This window comes from Brienomyrus brachyistius, chromosome 3 (genome assembly GCF_023856365.1).
Source record: "Brienomyrus brachyistius isolate T26 chromosome 3, BBRACH_0.4, whole genome shotgun sequence".
NCBI lineage: Eukaryota > Metazoa > Chordata > Actinopteri > Osteoglossiformes > Mormyridae > Brienomyrus > Brienomyrus brachyistius.
The window spans coordinates 9,926,976-9,941,823 of NC_064535.1; the positions used below are offsets into that span (position 1 = coordinate 9,926,976).

The 14,848-nt window shown below is 38.7% G+C and overlaps 1 protein-coding gene across 2 annotated transcripts in view; it reads left to right on the top strand.

The window, feature by feature from the left end:
* LOC125739251 (glutamate receptor ionotropic, delta-1-like) overlaps positions 1 to 14,848 on the top strand; it is a 186,659-nt gene that overhangs the window by 82,974 nt on the left and 88,837 nt on the right. For both annotated transcript variants that reach the window (XM_049009146.1, XM_049009147.1), the window contains exon 3: positions 8,034 to 8,318. In XM_049009146.1, the coding sequence (XP_048865103.1) occupies positions 8,034 to 8,318 (285 nt within the window). The remainder of the gene's footprint in view (positions 1 to 8,033; positions 8,319 to 14,848) is intronic.

Below are 14,848 nucleotides of genomic sequence, written 5' to 3' on the forward strand. Positions count from 1 at the left end.
TCAATTAACAAATGTGCCCACACATGTGTTCAGATAATGAAAAGTCACTTCTTGGAGAATAATTTTGCTAGCAAAATTGCTAACTTTCTGGTCCATTTAGCATAAAACTTGTATTCAAGACCATTCAAAAATCATAAAAATATTTATAAGTCAGTATGTCGGCTCAGCGGGAAGCATTGTTCCCAGGAAAATCTGAGGATGTGGCTTGAATGCAGTTATATCCGTGTGTTTTCATATGCATATATATATAGATAAATACACACAGCCGCGTGAAAAATTAAGTTACAGTTTTTTGTTTGACTCATTTCTCAATGAGTGTATGTGTCTGTGAATAATATATATTTTTCTGCAGTCTGGTTCTTCCCTGCTTCTCATTGATGAAGAGCTTCTTCCTTCCTTTATGGGACCTCAGTAGTGCTTCTAGGAGCCTGATACGAACTGTCCTAACAGTGCACCTCACACCTGCACTTAATGTTTCTCACCCCTATTGAAGGTCACTTGATGTCATCCTTTGGTTCATGAGAAACTGTCGGATAAGTCAACGTTCATCACTGGCATTAGAACGTCGCTTCCCCCCCTTTACCTGTCTGGTAAAGATCATACTCACCTGTTTTGTCCCTGTAATCTGGGTGACTAAGTACAGGCAGAGAGAACAGAGATACCATCTGCAGCTGGGCCGTGCTGCTTGGCTTCACCCAAGGGAGATTTTTCATCTTATTGCGTCCTTAGCAAAGAAACAAAGCATTTAACATTCAGGGGGAAGGGAAGTAAAAAGGGAAAGTTGACTTAACAAATGTCAGAAGCTGCCAATACACCTGCTTATCCTCAGCAGCTATTTCAAAAAAGGCCAAATGAATTCCAAATGCCAACACTTTAATAACCTTTAATCAATACCTCAAAAAGGTTACTACGTGACAAGAGCAGGGATCAACGAGAACAGTTTTCTAGTTTCAATGCAAACTTTCAGCCAGATATTGAAATAATGTTTCACGTGTTGAATCCTTAATCATACAGAATGATTAAATATTATAATGTCAGAATTTAGAGGTCTTTGCCAAGCCAGAGTGGGCTTTTCTTTCAGCTTTTTGCAATGTATTAAAAAGCAATTTTGCTGAGGAGTCTGAACTTATAGGAGAGAATATGTGTTGTAGTCATTGTTCGGAAGACAACATAGGTAATAATGCTAATTCCCATTTCATGCATCTCCCACATACAAGGTATATTGAACCGGTACATAACATTGATGCGTAAGAAATATTCAGATTTCAATAACATCTCTGACAATTTGTAAGAAATATTTAGGATCACAGAGAATATCAAAACGTCACATATATTTCCTGCCAGAAACTGAATTTTCTGTTAGTGGCACAATGCTCCAAGAAATGAATGCACTCAATCACGAGAATAGCCTTCAAGGCTGTTTTTAAAAATGACTGCCCCAAAACGGTGTCCAAATAGATTTTCAATATCCTGGAATAAATTCGAACATATTCAAGTCAAAAACAAAGTGGTCTAAATTTTAAGAATCAGTTTGCACAGTTGTCAAATGCATCATTGTTTAAACGTACACAACTTAAGTGCAGTCATTGGGTGGAAATTTATTGGACCCTATGAAATGTACCGTTTTATTATAATAGTGTAGACCACTATTATAGTGTGGACTAATAGTGTAGACCACAACTCTGTTCAAATGCTTCAGAGAATTATAACAGTATTTGGATAACTTTGCCCAAAAAGAAGCACAGTTTCTTTCCCAATTAGTTTTAATCAGAAGTTCTAGAAGCCTCAGAAATGTTCAATACTGCAGGTTGGACTGTGGAAGAACCTTTATCTGTATCATCTATTACAATGTTCAACTTTTCTACAGAACAGTCCGGAATACTCACCATATTTCAATAAATGTTGCACATGCATATAAATACTGTGATACAGTAATAACAGTACATACTATAATACACTAACAGGGGTGTTGGAGGGACATGGACACCCTGGCAGATTCAGGGGGCCAGCACTTAATTGGGGCAGCTCGGCAAAGCCTATCAAGGGGGAAGACCCCCAGGCAAATTACATGTACCTGGGGCCCGTATTTCATCAGATTGAAAGCGCCAACCCAAGAGAGGGACTCAAGGTGACATTTTGTCAGGAGGCTTCTAGCTACCACCCTTACTGATAATATGCTGGCATGATGACACTGTGGATAGCTCTGCTGATTCAGTCCTCCAGAGGGTTTGATTCGTGCCCCTGACTCCAAAAAGACAGATAAAGTTAAAGTGTATGTGGAGTGTGTGTCTTGTGATGGACTGGCATCGTCTCTAGGGTCTCACTCTGCTTTACACTCCTTGCTCCCTGGGATAGCGAATGAATGTTGACAGCGGTAAGCGGTTCCGCGGTGGGCAGCGCTGCGCCCTCACGCCTCCAGCACTGCGACTCCAGCCCGGATCTTCTGCGCTTCTAGAGTTTATATGTTGTCAGGATGACGGTAGGACCTTTAATTCCAGAAGGCGTAGCTATGTGTTCGGAAACTGAGATATTAACTATTGGGTAACAGGACACTATGACTTGCGTGCTGTTGTTATAAGAGTGAAACGTGGGAGCTTGCTGAAAGAAAATAGTGATGGGAAAGGAACTATACAGTGCAATTTAAAATAATACATTTCAATGTTTAATTTTGAATCCATATTTAATTCATTAGATTTATGTCAGACATCACGGATGATTCATTTTGCTGCAAATACTAGTTGTACCACTTTTAATTTTATTTGTGATGCAGAGAAAAAACAGTATGAAGCCACTACACTTACCTGTCATCGCTGGTACTAGGTTTATTTTTATATACAGTAGCTTCCTTTCTGACAGGCACTTAACAGAATATATAACATTATAAGCAATCAATGAGGGCCTTAAAAGTGGAATCGAAGCACTTCATGTGGAGAAGTGGTTATCCAACTGAATGTGTGACTGGGAGTATCATTCAATAGTTGTATGAAGAAACATAAAATAATTTTAAAAAGCATAATGTCAAGCCATCCTCACCTGTCATTATTGAACCATTTCAGATGATGGCTAACAGTCCTCAGGTTGCAGGAGTGTAGATCCATCGTTCTCGACGTCTACCTGAACGATTGAAAGTGAACCCCCCCATCCTCCCCCGCCCTGGGTCACACAAATTCACAGAGGTGGACCCACCCCCATTAAGGAGGAACTTCATCCACAACCCACCACCCCTTACACCCCCCCCTCCCCAAGATGGTGCCAGACCATCAAAGTACATTTATTTTTCAGTTGTAATTTTTTTAATTACAGTTACAATTAAGCTCACTAAATCCATGGCATACACTTTCAAGAAAAGTTCACAGAAATCTTCTTGAAGATGAGGATTTATATATTTCATGCTTGCACTAATTCAAAAACAGAAATGCTGAAATGCTAGTATGCATCCAATAAATGCATACTTGTGGTTTACACTATTAGTCTACACTATAATAGTGGTCTACACTATTATAATAAAACAGTACATTTCATACGGTCCAATAAATTTCCACCCAATGACTGCACTTAAGTTCTGAAAGAAAAAAAAGTGCCTTCCTATTGTGTTATTCAATGAAATTAATTAAACAATGTTTCAGTAGTTTTGTGATTGTAACCATTAACTGTATATATGCTGTTTTTAAACCGTGTTTAATGCATTTAAAGCTACTTAGCATTTATATTTTATTTCTTGTAGAGAGATCTTTTGGCAACACTAGCTGCTTTAATAAATACATTTTGAATTTCTTATTAGATGCTGAGGTTCATTGGCACCAGGATATAATGTCTGAGACACTGGTGTGACCGTTTGTCAATTTTATGTGTTGTTGCTGTGGCTTAAAAGCTTTGAAAGGATACATTTTACTTATGAATATGAATATCTGTCCTTTTACCGTAATCTTTCATCCAGCACAGGGTTGAGGTACGTCTGGAACAGACTGAAGCAAGTAGAGAGCATGAGAAAATGGACACCTTGAATGGGGTGCCAGTCTGCCATAGGGTATATGATTAAACACTCAGACACACTTTATTGGCGATTTATGACCACCACTATTCCGTAGCCTAACCCTATGCTTTGGGGGAAATCAGAGTTCCACAGAATCCCATGCAGTAATTGATAGAACATGACGTGAAACATTTCTCTTTTAATTATGCACTGCAAATAGCCAGTTAACAGACTCTGAATACTTTGGATTCGAGTAATATGAGGAGTGCATTGAACGTGCATTTTAACACAGTTAAAATGGTCGCGGTGAACGAAAAAAGTGGCAGTAATATATTACGATATGTTCAACAGGCTAAAAACCAAAGGACATGTGACTGGAACTTAAAAAATATTTTAATATTGAACCCCATGTAAGTGTGCTTATTGCCAATATTTTGTCCTCTCTTTAAATTGTTATTCAGTTTTTGTAATTTAATTAGCAGCTATGTCTTTTAATTGTTTAATTGAATTATTGGGTCATCTTACCTAAGGTAAAAACATGGAAATAGAATGATTGCATTATAATAAATACAGATGAGAATAATTTTCTTGTATCATTTTCCAAATGATTATAGGCAGTAATAATACTGTAGGTTATTAGTTATATGAGTTGTACCCCCACCTCTCTTGTTGCTCATTGACTTTTCCGCTGCTTTTCTGTTCTGTAGAATCTTACTTTTCCATTTTGTTTGATTCTCTCCATGCCACTTAAACCCCAAAAAGCACCCAGAAGGTAAACGTTTCACAAGGAAATTATAAGAAATGTCACTCAAAGTGATACATTTTACCGTTGCGCATCGGTAACCTTTTATCTACAGCAGTGTTTCTCAGCCGCTCGTCTGCGGCCTGGAAGCAGGCAGCAAGCAGCCCTTGTGGACGGTGGAACTGCAGCAGGAGAATGTGGTTCGGTCTGTAATGGGCTGCTGCGCGGATGCAATCCCAATCGTTGCCCGGGAAAATTCCCCAGTTACTGAAATTTACCAAGGAGTTAGGGCTGGGTGATATAAACGACATATTGATACATCGTCATGTTAAATTTAAATGAAAAGAAAATGAGAAACATTAATAAACTCTGGATAAGGAACATACCACATCAGCCTATCACATCACAGAAATGAAAGTAATTGCAACCAATCATATTGTAGTTTTTTAAAGAACTGACAACCTACAGGCAGCAAAGGTAGGGCAAGGTTGGTTGAGTTAGCGGAGCATGGCACTTGATCCTGTTCCAGTAGTGTGGAAGAGATGATAGATCCCTCAGAGGAAACTTCAAGTGGTCCTTGTTTCCTTTTCTGTAATTGCGGCCACCAAATTTAATTTCATTGTGAGGTCTTAATCTTATCATTTTAATTTTTTTACTTTTATAATTTGTTTGGAAAACTGTTAATCTAGATGTGTTTTTACATAATCTTTCATTTACAATATAATCATTTATTTTTATACAATCTAATTGCCTTGATGCCTTAATAGCAATGCATTTTTAATCCGAACTGTGTTTTCATGCTTTCAGTTAACGGCTAGAACGAAAAAGCAGATTATTCTTTACCTCATGTAATCATGAACAAAAGGGAAGTGTTGAAAAGAAAAACACATCATTAATGATCCTTTTTACTCAGATTATATATACATCTACACTGCTAATCCTGTGCAGGGTCACAGGAGCGTGAGTCTTCCCTGGAAGCTACAGGCACAAGGCATGGAATAACGCAGGGTGGGGCTCAGGGCACACACACACACACACACACACACACACACACACACACACACACACATACACCATTCACTCACACATGCACACCTATGGACAATTTGGCAGTTCCAATTCACCTTAGCATGTTGTTGGACTGTGGGGGTGGGACCAGAGGCCCCAGAGGGGTGGGGGGGTCACAATGACACAGGGAGAAGATGCAAACTCTACACTTATGGAGTCTGGGCAGAGAATCAAACACTAGTTCCAGAGTTGTGAGGCAACAGTGCTAAGCACTGCAGCTCTCTGCCCCCACTAAGTACATCATAAGACACACTATTAACAATTATCTGTTTTCAGTTTAGACATTAGTGAAAAAAGTGACAATTGCCTCTCATTTGATTGAGCATCTCTCTTTTTATATAAATTTGTATACATTTGTATGCAAAATACAGACTATGCAGTGTGTGCTTATACCACACCGTTTCCTTAATTTCTTCACTTAATTCATATGTACCTTATATCTTCTGTACTCACTGCGTTTTATGCATGCAGTGGTAGAACTCTCTTTACTGACTCAGCTATCTCACAGTCGCACCTTCAGGTTCAGTGAGGTGAATTGGCGATGTGCTGAAGATGGATATTCACTTAGAATTGCCTTTGATATGTTTCATCACAAAATGCTGTGATTATTGTATTTTACATGAGCAAGATGCCATGTCAGCAGCCACTGAGAGAATCAAGCACTTTGCGTGCAGCAGTTGCATGCAGCCCTTCACATTCAGCATAGATTAATTCCACGTTAGATACAGTATCCCTTCCATTCTAATGAATAGGGATGCCCCCCTCCTCCACACACACACACACACACACACACACAAGGATACAAAGCAGCGAAATTAGACTTCAGTGCCTTTATTTCCTTTAACTTTCCATTCTCCCGGATCCTGTTTGCACCTATTTTGCATACTAATGCGAAGGCAAAAATTGTTCAACTGTCTGTTGTTTCTCTTTGGATATTTTTAACATTTCAGTGTTAGTGTTACTTTAAGTTGTAATCCAAGCCACTGGACTGATTGCTGGTCTGGAACAGACATTGTTTCATTTGAATCTCCTTCTTCTTTCAAAAACTGAATACTCTGAAAGTCACATCATGTGCTGGAAACATGCTGCTGTCTTCAAGTAAATGCATAAATACCAAATAACAAAGTACTTGCCACAATGATTACTTCAGGAAAAAGAAACCATTCTTCTTCATAAAAAATATGAGATAAAAGTACTAATTATAGTAATAGAATAAAAACCAATTTGTATTTCAAGAGAGATGAATAATATTCTTAATATAGAACTATTTATGATTGTAGCACTATTCCTGTAGAATCTTTTGTTTCAGTCTTTTCAAATAAATTGTGCTCATGTTACTGGAAGCAAAACCATGATATTGTACAGCTGAACAGATGCAATTAGTCAAAATAAATTAAACCAAAGTACGAGATAAGTCATTTCAGCGCTAAATGTACAATGTATAAAGAAATGTACTGATTATAATAAAGGCAAATAAAATACTTAAAATTTAAATAACATACGTAGAAAAGACAACTGTCTTAATGTGTTTTCTGGTTATTAGGTTATTTTTAGAATCTGACAATATTTATTAAAAACATGATTAAAATCAAACACAATGATGTCATCTACTGCTTCTATAGGAGTTATGAAATGCTGGACACTGACCATGACGTTCTATCCAGAATAATATATTTATCATAAATTTCTCTGCGTTTACTCGGTATGTAGCACTACGCAAAAGTCTTTGGCATTCAAAATGATATTTGAGTGATCTTTCTGTTTGTGCCACGTAGCAGCAGGAGAAGGACGACCCGAATGGAGGCTGTTGGTAGGCTAACCCTCCCCCCCCGCAGGGGTGTTTATTGTGGGGAAACAGGCAGGAGAGCAATGCAGACTGGGAACAATGACTGAACAAGAAGCACAGGACTAAGAAACGCTAATATGCTCATAGGTTAACAGAGGAGTAAAGACAAGGCAGCTGTGGCTGCTTAACAAGAGAACAGGAACAAGTGGTACGACTAACGTGCTTCAGGCGCGGCTGATTAGCAGCTACACTCGAGGGAGACACAGGAGCAAACGGACAGGGCGGGTCTGACTGCGATAGTTTGTGTAAAATCATGACATCTGTCAAAGTGTGTCAGGTTAACCAATGTATTTTTTTGACTTGATCACTAGCACGTCTCACATGTCTAATCAATTCAAAAGGACATCAGTAATGTGTTTTACTACATTTTTAATTCCTTTCTCTTTTCCTTTCTTCCATTGTAGCTTGCGAACTAATGACCCAGGGCATCCTGGCACTGGTCACATCCACAGGCTGCGCCTCGGCCAACGCGCTGCAGTCGCTAACCGACGCCATGCACATCCCGCACCTGTTCGTGCAGCGTAACCGTGACGGCTCGCCGCGCACCGCCTGTCAGCTGAACCCCAGTCCCAACGGGGAGCGTTACACGCTGGCTGCTCGGCCGCCCGTGCGCCTGAACGACGTCATACTGCGGCTGGTGAATGAGCTGCGCTGGCAGAAGTTTATCGTTTTCTACGACAGTGACTATGGTGAGTGACCTCCTGAGCAGGCTTTTTGAACTTTATAACATCCAACATCCAATCTTCTTCTAACGACTTACCCTGCTCAAGTTCATGGGAGGGGGTCTGGAGCCTATCCCAAGTAGCAAAGGGCACAAGGCTGGAGTGCACCCTGTATGGGATACTAGGCCAACACGTGCGTGTGTCTTTTAACTGTGGCGGGAAACTGGTGCAGCCAAAGGGAACCCGCCAGACATCCTGCTTAGGGGGTGTGAGGCACGGGTGTTGCCCACTGACCCACCACAGCCACCCCGTCATTTAAAAGGGGAAAATTATTTTCCCATTTACATCACAAGTCATAATGTATATTCAGATTAAAAGTTTGGTCAAATTGATGTACAGTATGAACCTTTAAAGAGTGTGTTCGGTATAAATTCTTGCCGTCATGTTCAGACAAAATGAGCGACTGCAATATGGAGAATTATAATTAATTCTCATAATTCAGGAAACTGGTTTTGTGTATTCTCTTGGAGATGCTTAAGGCTTTGGAATATTTTGGCTATTCTTGCAGTGCTTTTTTTCCTGCAATTATATAAACCAATTCCTATTTTAATATGTTTCATAAAGGTTTTTATTTTATCTGATAATTATCAAAATTGGAATCAGTCACATGAGTATCTTAATTATGTGAAAGTCAAAATATAATTTTTGTTTTATTTTATCTTTTAAAGAATGTAGCGATATAATAACAATATAGCAGTATAATAATACTATAGTCTTGGGTCCCAGCAGCAGCCCCTAACATTACTTTTCTTTGGCTCTTATCACTGAACACAGAATCAATTGTAAATAACCTTGTTAACTCCTTATTTTTCCCAAGGAAAACCAAAAATAGTGCGGAAACATTTGTAAATTTAGAATTACATTGAAAAGTTAAATGAGCCTGTATGTGACATTATGTAAAGACATTTAAGTACCTATGTCTAGCAATGGCAAAAAAAATAAAAAATCTACTTCAAATTTATGAATATCATCTTTCTTTGGTAAAGGAAAATATTTTGACATCAATCAATTTTAATTATGTTTATCTCAATTTGTTTATGGGGCATAAATAACATTTTAATTGAAGTTTAAATTAGATATATCCATCCTCTGATTGGTTACTGGGGCGAAGGTTGTCTGAAGTCTATCAGCATAGGGCACAAGGCTGGGGTACAAGTGCACAGGATGCTAGTCCATCACAGGACACATACACACATTTTGGGCAATTTAAATATGCAAAGTAGTCCAACTGCATGCTTATGGAGGGAAACAAACCAGGGACAATCTTCACGCATAGACAGCAGAAACTCCCGCCCGATAGAGGGAGGGTCGACAAAGTCCATGCACGAAGAACAGAAAGGAGATCTGATCGACCATATCATTCACTGAAAGGACAGTGTTTTTTTTTTAATTACTTAAAAGGAAATACTAACAGTAATGAAACAAGGAAAAAAAGTCTTTCTGTAAGGGAAGACTTGTTTCACTGCAAATCACCTTGTGAACAAGGCTGCAGTTCTGTTCATTTGCATGTTCTGACTTGCTGCACAGGTGTGTGAGCTGCATGGGCACGTCACTTCTGATGATTCATAATGCCTTTTCCACGTAGTGCTACACAGAAGGCTGCGCACAATAACACCACATCGGCTGGCACCAGTGTCATTTTCACATTAAAAGTGACAAGCTGCACGGCTAGGACAGTTTAGTCATATTCACAGCTGCGTGACTTGCCATAAATTATCAGAAGTATATTTAACTTCAGTTGCTGTTACAGCTAATGTAGGATGGTTGGGATATTAACTAACACGCCGTGTGCAAAATTATTAGGCAAGAACGTTACCCGGAGATTTTTTATTTTTTTTTGCAAAAATTGAGCACGCCTATAAATGTCAATTCAGACGTTTTGTTTTTCGAGGGAAAATGTTACAATGAAACTCTGTTACAAACAAAAACTAAAGAAAAACTGATTATCACAATTATTAGGTAATCATAAACTAAGTGGATTTCTTTCTCTTCATCATCAACAGAAGAAAAAGTTATTGTCTATATAAGGAATAACTAACTACCAGCCGTCTTATACAGGACACTTACCTGGTTAGTGGTGTGATGGTTCTGGAACTGAGACCAAAACCATGATACAAACATTCACAATCTCATGTTGTGGTACTGAAAGAAGAATTTGTTGGTGATTAATAAAACCCAGATATTTCCCCTGTTTTTTTTTTTCTTATTCACTCCCCTCCTCCAAAAAAATGATAAAAAAATAGGTGTGAACCAAACCATGGCTAAAAAACGGTCTGAACTGAAGGATGGATTTGGAGAATCATTACACCCTGCTTTAATGCCCGCTACAGCCTTTCTGCTCATCATGAAACCGTCACAAGCCTGTTGTTCATTGAAGCAGTAAAGTTCTTGATGTGATCATATCATGTATTAACTGAGGCAGCTTTAATTTGACACATATCTTTGGCAGTTAGTTTTTGTCATCTTCTCTCTACAAGATTTTTCCATCTTCTTTAGCTTGTTGGCCACAAAACACTCTGTTGTACAGTTGGAAAAGTCTGGCAAGTTTAATTGTCTTGCATCCATTTGACTAGCACTTTTTGGCCCGTTTTAATAGTAATAATTATTTGCTAAATAATTCTGCACAGGGAATTATCTTTGGTTTTCTGCTTTACTCCTGTTTTACTAACAGAGAGTAACCATCCAACACACCAAGTATTTTTTGACTTAACCACTGGCACACCTTGTTTGGCTAATCAAATCATCATTTAATTAATGAATTAAGTGAGCTTGTGGTGATATTTAACAAACACTTGGGATGGCTGAGGTGCCACTGAGGAGAGGTTTGGGAAGTCAAGCGGTGTTCATCTCGCCATCCAAAAAGATATCAGTCACTTTTTGGAGAGCAGGAGAAATTCTTGTTATTTTTATTGAGCTATTCTTGCTTCTGTTTTAATATTAAGTTGTGTTTTTCTGAGCAAATACACACTTACTACACAGATAAATAGCTTTAAATATTTTCGTTAACTGCCTAGCACGTTTTAATGTTAGTTTTGCGAATTCCTGGCATTCTCTCAACTAAGTTCGTTAGGATTCATTGCAGATGCTTCGCCAGCAGTCTTAAAGTAGTGCCTACAAATGTTGAGTAGTTCGCAGTTGGGTTTAGCTTGGGTGACTGTGGAGGGCAGGTCATATGCTGCAGATCACTGCACACCATTACTCTCCTTTGATAGATAACTCTTACACAACCTGGAGGTGAGCTTGGGATTCTGTGGAAAAAAAAAACAAACAAACGATTTCCTATTTAAGCACAGACCAGGTAGGACTGCATGTCACTGCAGTATTCTGTGGTAGCTATGCTGGTTAAAGTGTGCTGTAGAATCTAACTAAATCGCCAACAGTGTTATCGGCAGCCATGAACCATCACATGTCTTTCTCCATGCTTGATATTTGGCACAACACTTGCAGAGAGTATCCGTTCACCTCCTTCATCTTATAGAGACACAAAGGTAGGACACAAAAATCTTAAATTTGGACTCATCTGACCAAAAGTCCGACTGGAAAATTTTCACGGGCCTGATGCCACTTCTTGTGTCTCTCGTCCCACACAGGAATCTCATGTTCCTCAGCAGTGGTTTTCTGGCCAATTCCAGCATGAATGTCCGATTGGCAGTGTTGAGTTTTCATAAAACGAGATGCATTAAAAAGCAGAGACATTTCAGAAATTAACATGTAATCAGGTGTAATGCAGCGTAATATAATCATCATTGCACGATATAGTTAAATAAAATTGATATTAAAAATTTAGAGTTTTGAATTATCTGGCGATATCGATTCTGTATTTTCCCCCCTTTGTAAACTACTAAGCATTAAATGTGATATTTCTAACAATATATTCCAATTAACATGGCAAACTATTTGCATTTAGGGCTGTAGCGGCATTGTTTGTGTGCTAAGAACACAAAAATAAAATGGCCGTATTGCTCAAACAAAAGTTATGCCACTATGCTATAGGATAAGAAATCCACAGCCAACATGATTTACACAAATCTCCTTCTTTGTTTTATTCAGTAACAATTTTCATAGAAATGAAATATTTCTTAAAGTGAAAATTGTGTTATGGCACGGCATGAAGCGGAGAAGGAAAAGGTGATGATCCACTTGTGGCTCCAAGAGACAATAGGGGTTCATTGGCGGAAACCAAAATAAACACTGGGTACAAAACAAAAAGGGTCAGAAATAAAAAAGGGAAAATGCTCCAAACTGAACCATAAAATTGACCTACAGAGAGACCACGATAAGAGAAACAGGCAGCTTAATATCTACAGAACAAAGCACACAATGACTGACTAAGGAACTGAACAGGAGGCGGCACTTAAATACAATAGGCAACTGGGATAACGAGAGGTTCAAGGTGTGGAACATCAGACAATCAACCAGTCACAGAGGGTGCAGGACAGTGAGCAATGCATGGAGCAATTAACAAGCACTGAACTTAGAAAACACCAACAGCAACAAAAATACAAAGAGGGCAAGAAGAGAAGAAGACACACGCTTGGCAAACGTAGGACAAGGAAAGAAATTGAAAATAATAAACGCCAGGGAAACAAAAGCAATAAATACAAAATAACAGATGAGGCTGGCCTCGAACCCATGACCAGAGATGCATCAGTCTCTGAGACACAAACACAGCCCACTGAGCTGGACTGGGGCACGCTGGGGCTGAAGGGCAGGAGACAGGGAGGGGGAGGACATGATGGCCAGCAAACGAGAAGGAGACACAAAGGGCAGGGTGGGATGGTACAGACCCTGACAAATCGTGCAATTTAGGATGCTGGCCAGTGGATGTTTGAAGAAAACGTACTGACACACCAGACTCGATCCACACTTGCACACATTGCACGCCAATTTGAATTCATTCATTTTGGTTTGGTCTTAAAGGTTCACCTTTTTCTTGTCTTTTCTTTTAAATTGTTGAACCACGACCATTCAAAGCTGCACTGTCAACATCCACGTGAGATGCAGGCTGACTGTTTCTTTGATTTATGCGTGTATGTTAATTGAGAGCAGACCATTTCTGACCTACTTTCAATGTGTCACATTCATCACACTCATACATAAAGACAATTGCTAATGAATGCACTGACTGAAAGCATGATGAGCTGACCTGTCAAAGTATATTTCAGTTAATAATTAAAGATGTCTAAGGCTATTTTCAACTTTATGAATTTATATATTGGAATTTAATCATTGTTTCCGCTAGTAGCATTTCTCCGTGATGGCCTGCCACATCAAAATTTTTGCTGCCGCAGCAAAAAAATATATATCCAACCAATCCATCACCTAATCCGAAGCCTTCATGATTTTCCCCGGGAAGCCTGATTCCTGCCTCCTTGCATGCATACATTGCCAATTCAGTTGATTAATGGCATTAATAGGCTATATTACATTGTCGTTTAGCAGATGCTTCTGTAAAGCTACAATAAAATGCACTTAATTAAGTATTTTCCAAGAAAATGCTAAACAGATGAGGCAGCTAAACAGAGTAGGCACTTAGTTAGGTGGTAGGCAATAATACTGTACGTCTCTTTCCTTGCTCAATTATACCCCATTCACACACTATTTCTAGTGTACTATTATGGCGTTGCGTGTGAACGGGAGCAAAATGGAAAGTCAACTAGTCAGTCAAATTAGCAGTAATTCTCTGAGACAACTCTAGTGTGAATGCAGCTATTCCCTCTTTATTCACTGCATTGATATCAGAGCAAGCTCATAACCCATTATGACTATTTAACAACATCCGCAAGTGGTTGTGATCACTTTCAGCCCGATGCTGTCTTTAATTGGTGAGCTGATTTTGAGAAATAGATCTTTGGTTCTGGTTATGTAGCAAACATTTTTTCCTGGTTGCTATCGTTGCCTAGCTACTTCGTTAGCTAGGTAGCTAAGTAAAGCTAAGTCTAGCTGATGTTAAATTGAGCTGTGACCCTCAAGATCCACTTGTGGCGTGGAGACATGAAGACTAGAGGCAAATCTAGAATCTCTTGTGTACTCTCAATATTTTGCTTAAGAGGCTAGTAAATAGTATGGTTAGATTATAACAGTATACAATACTGCAGTATGCAATACATTATTGGCAACAGGGAAGATATTAAAACTGAAAACATTTAAAGGTTACTTTGTAATAGAACACACTAAATATATCAATATAACAACAATCTATGTAGTGTTAAGGGAACATTCAACATTACTTTAATACTTAGTCATTAAGTATAGTAAATTTGCTCCTGCTTTAGAATGTCGAAGACTATGCACCTATTAAGTCTCTTTTTTCATGTAAATCTTATAAAGAACTTTTTTTACCTACATACTCAGATACCACTACAGTGGAAAATACATGTATTTTGTACTCACTTAGAGCTGAATGTAACTATTTTGAATTGTAACATGATTTTATTCCATTGTTTTGTGATCATAGACCGGTCTGTAACATATCTTATTTTCCGAGATGGAGAGAT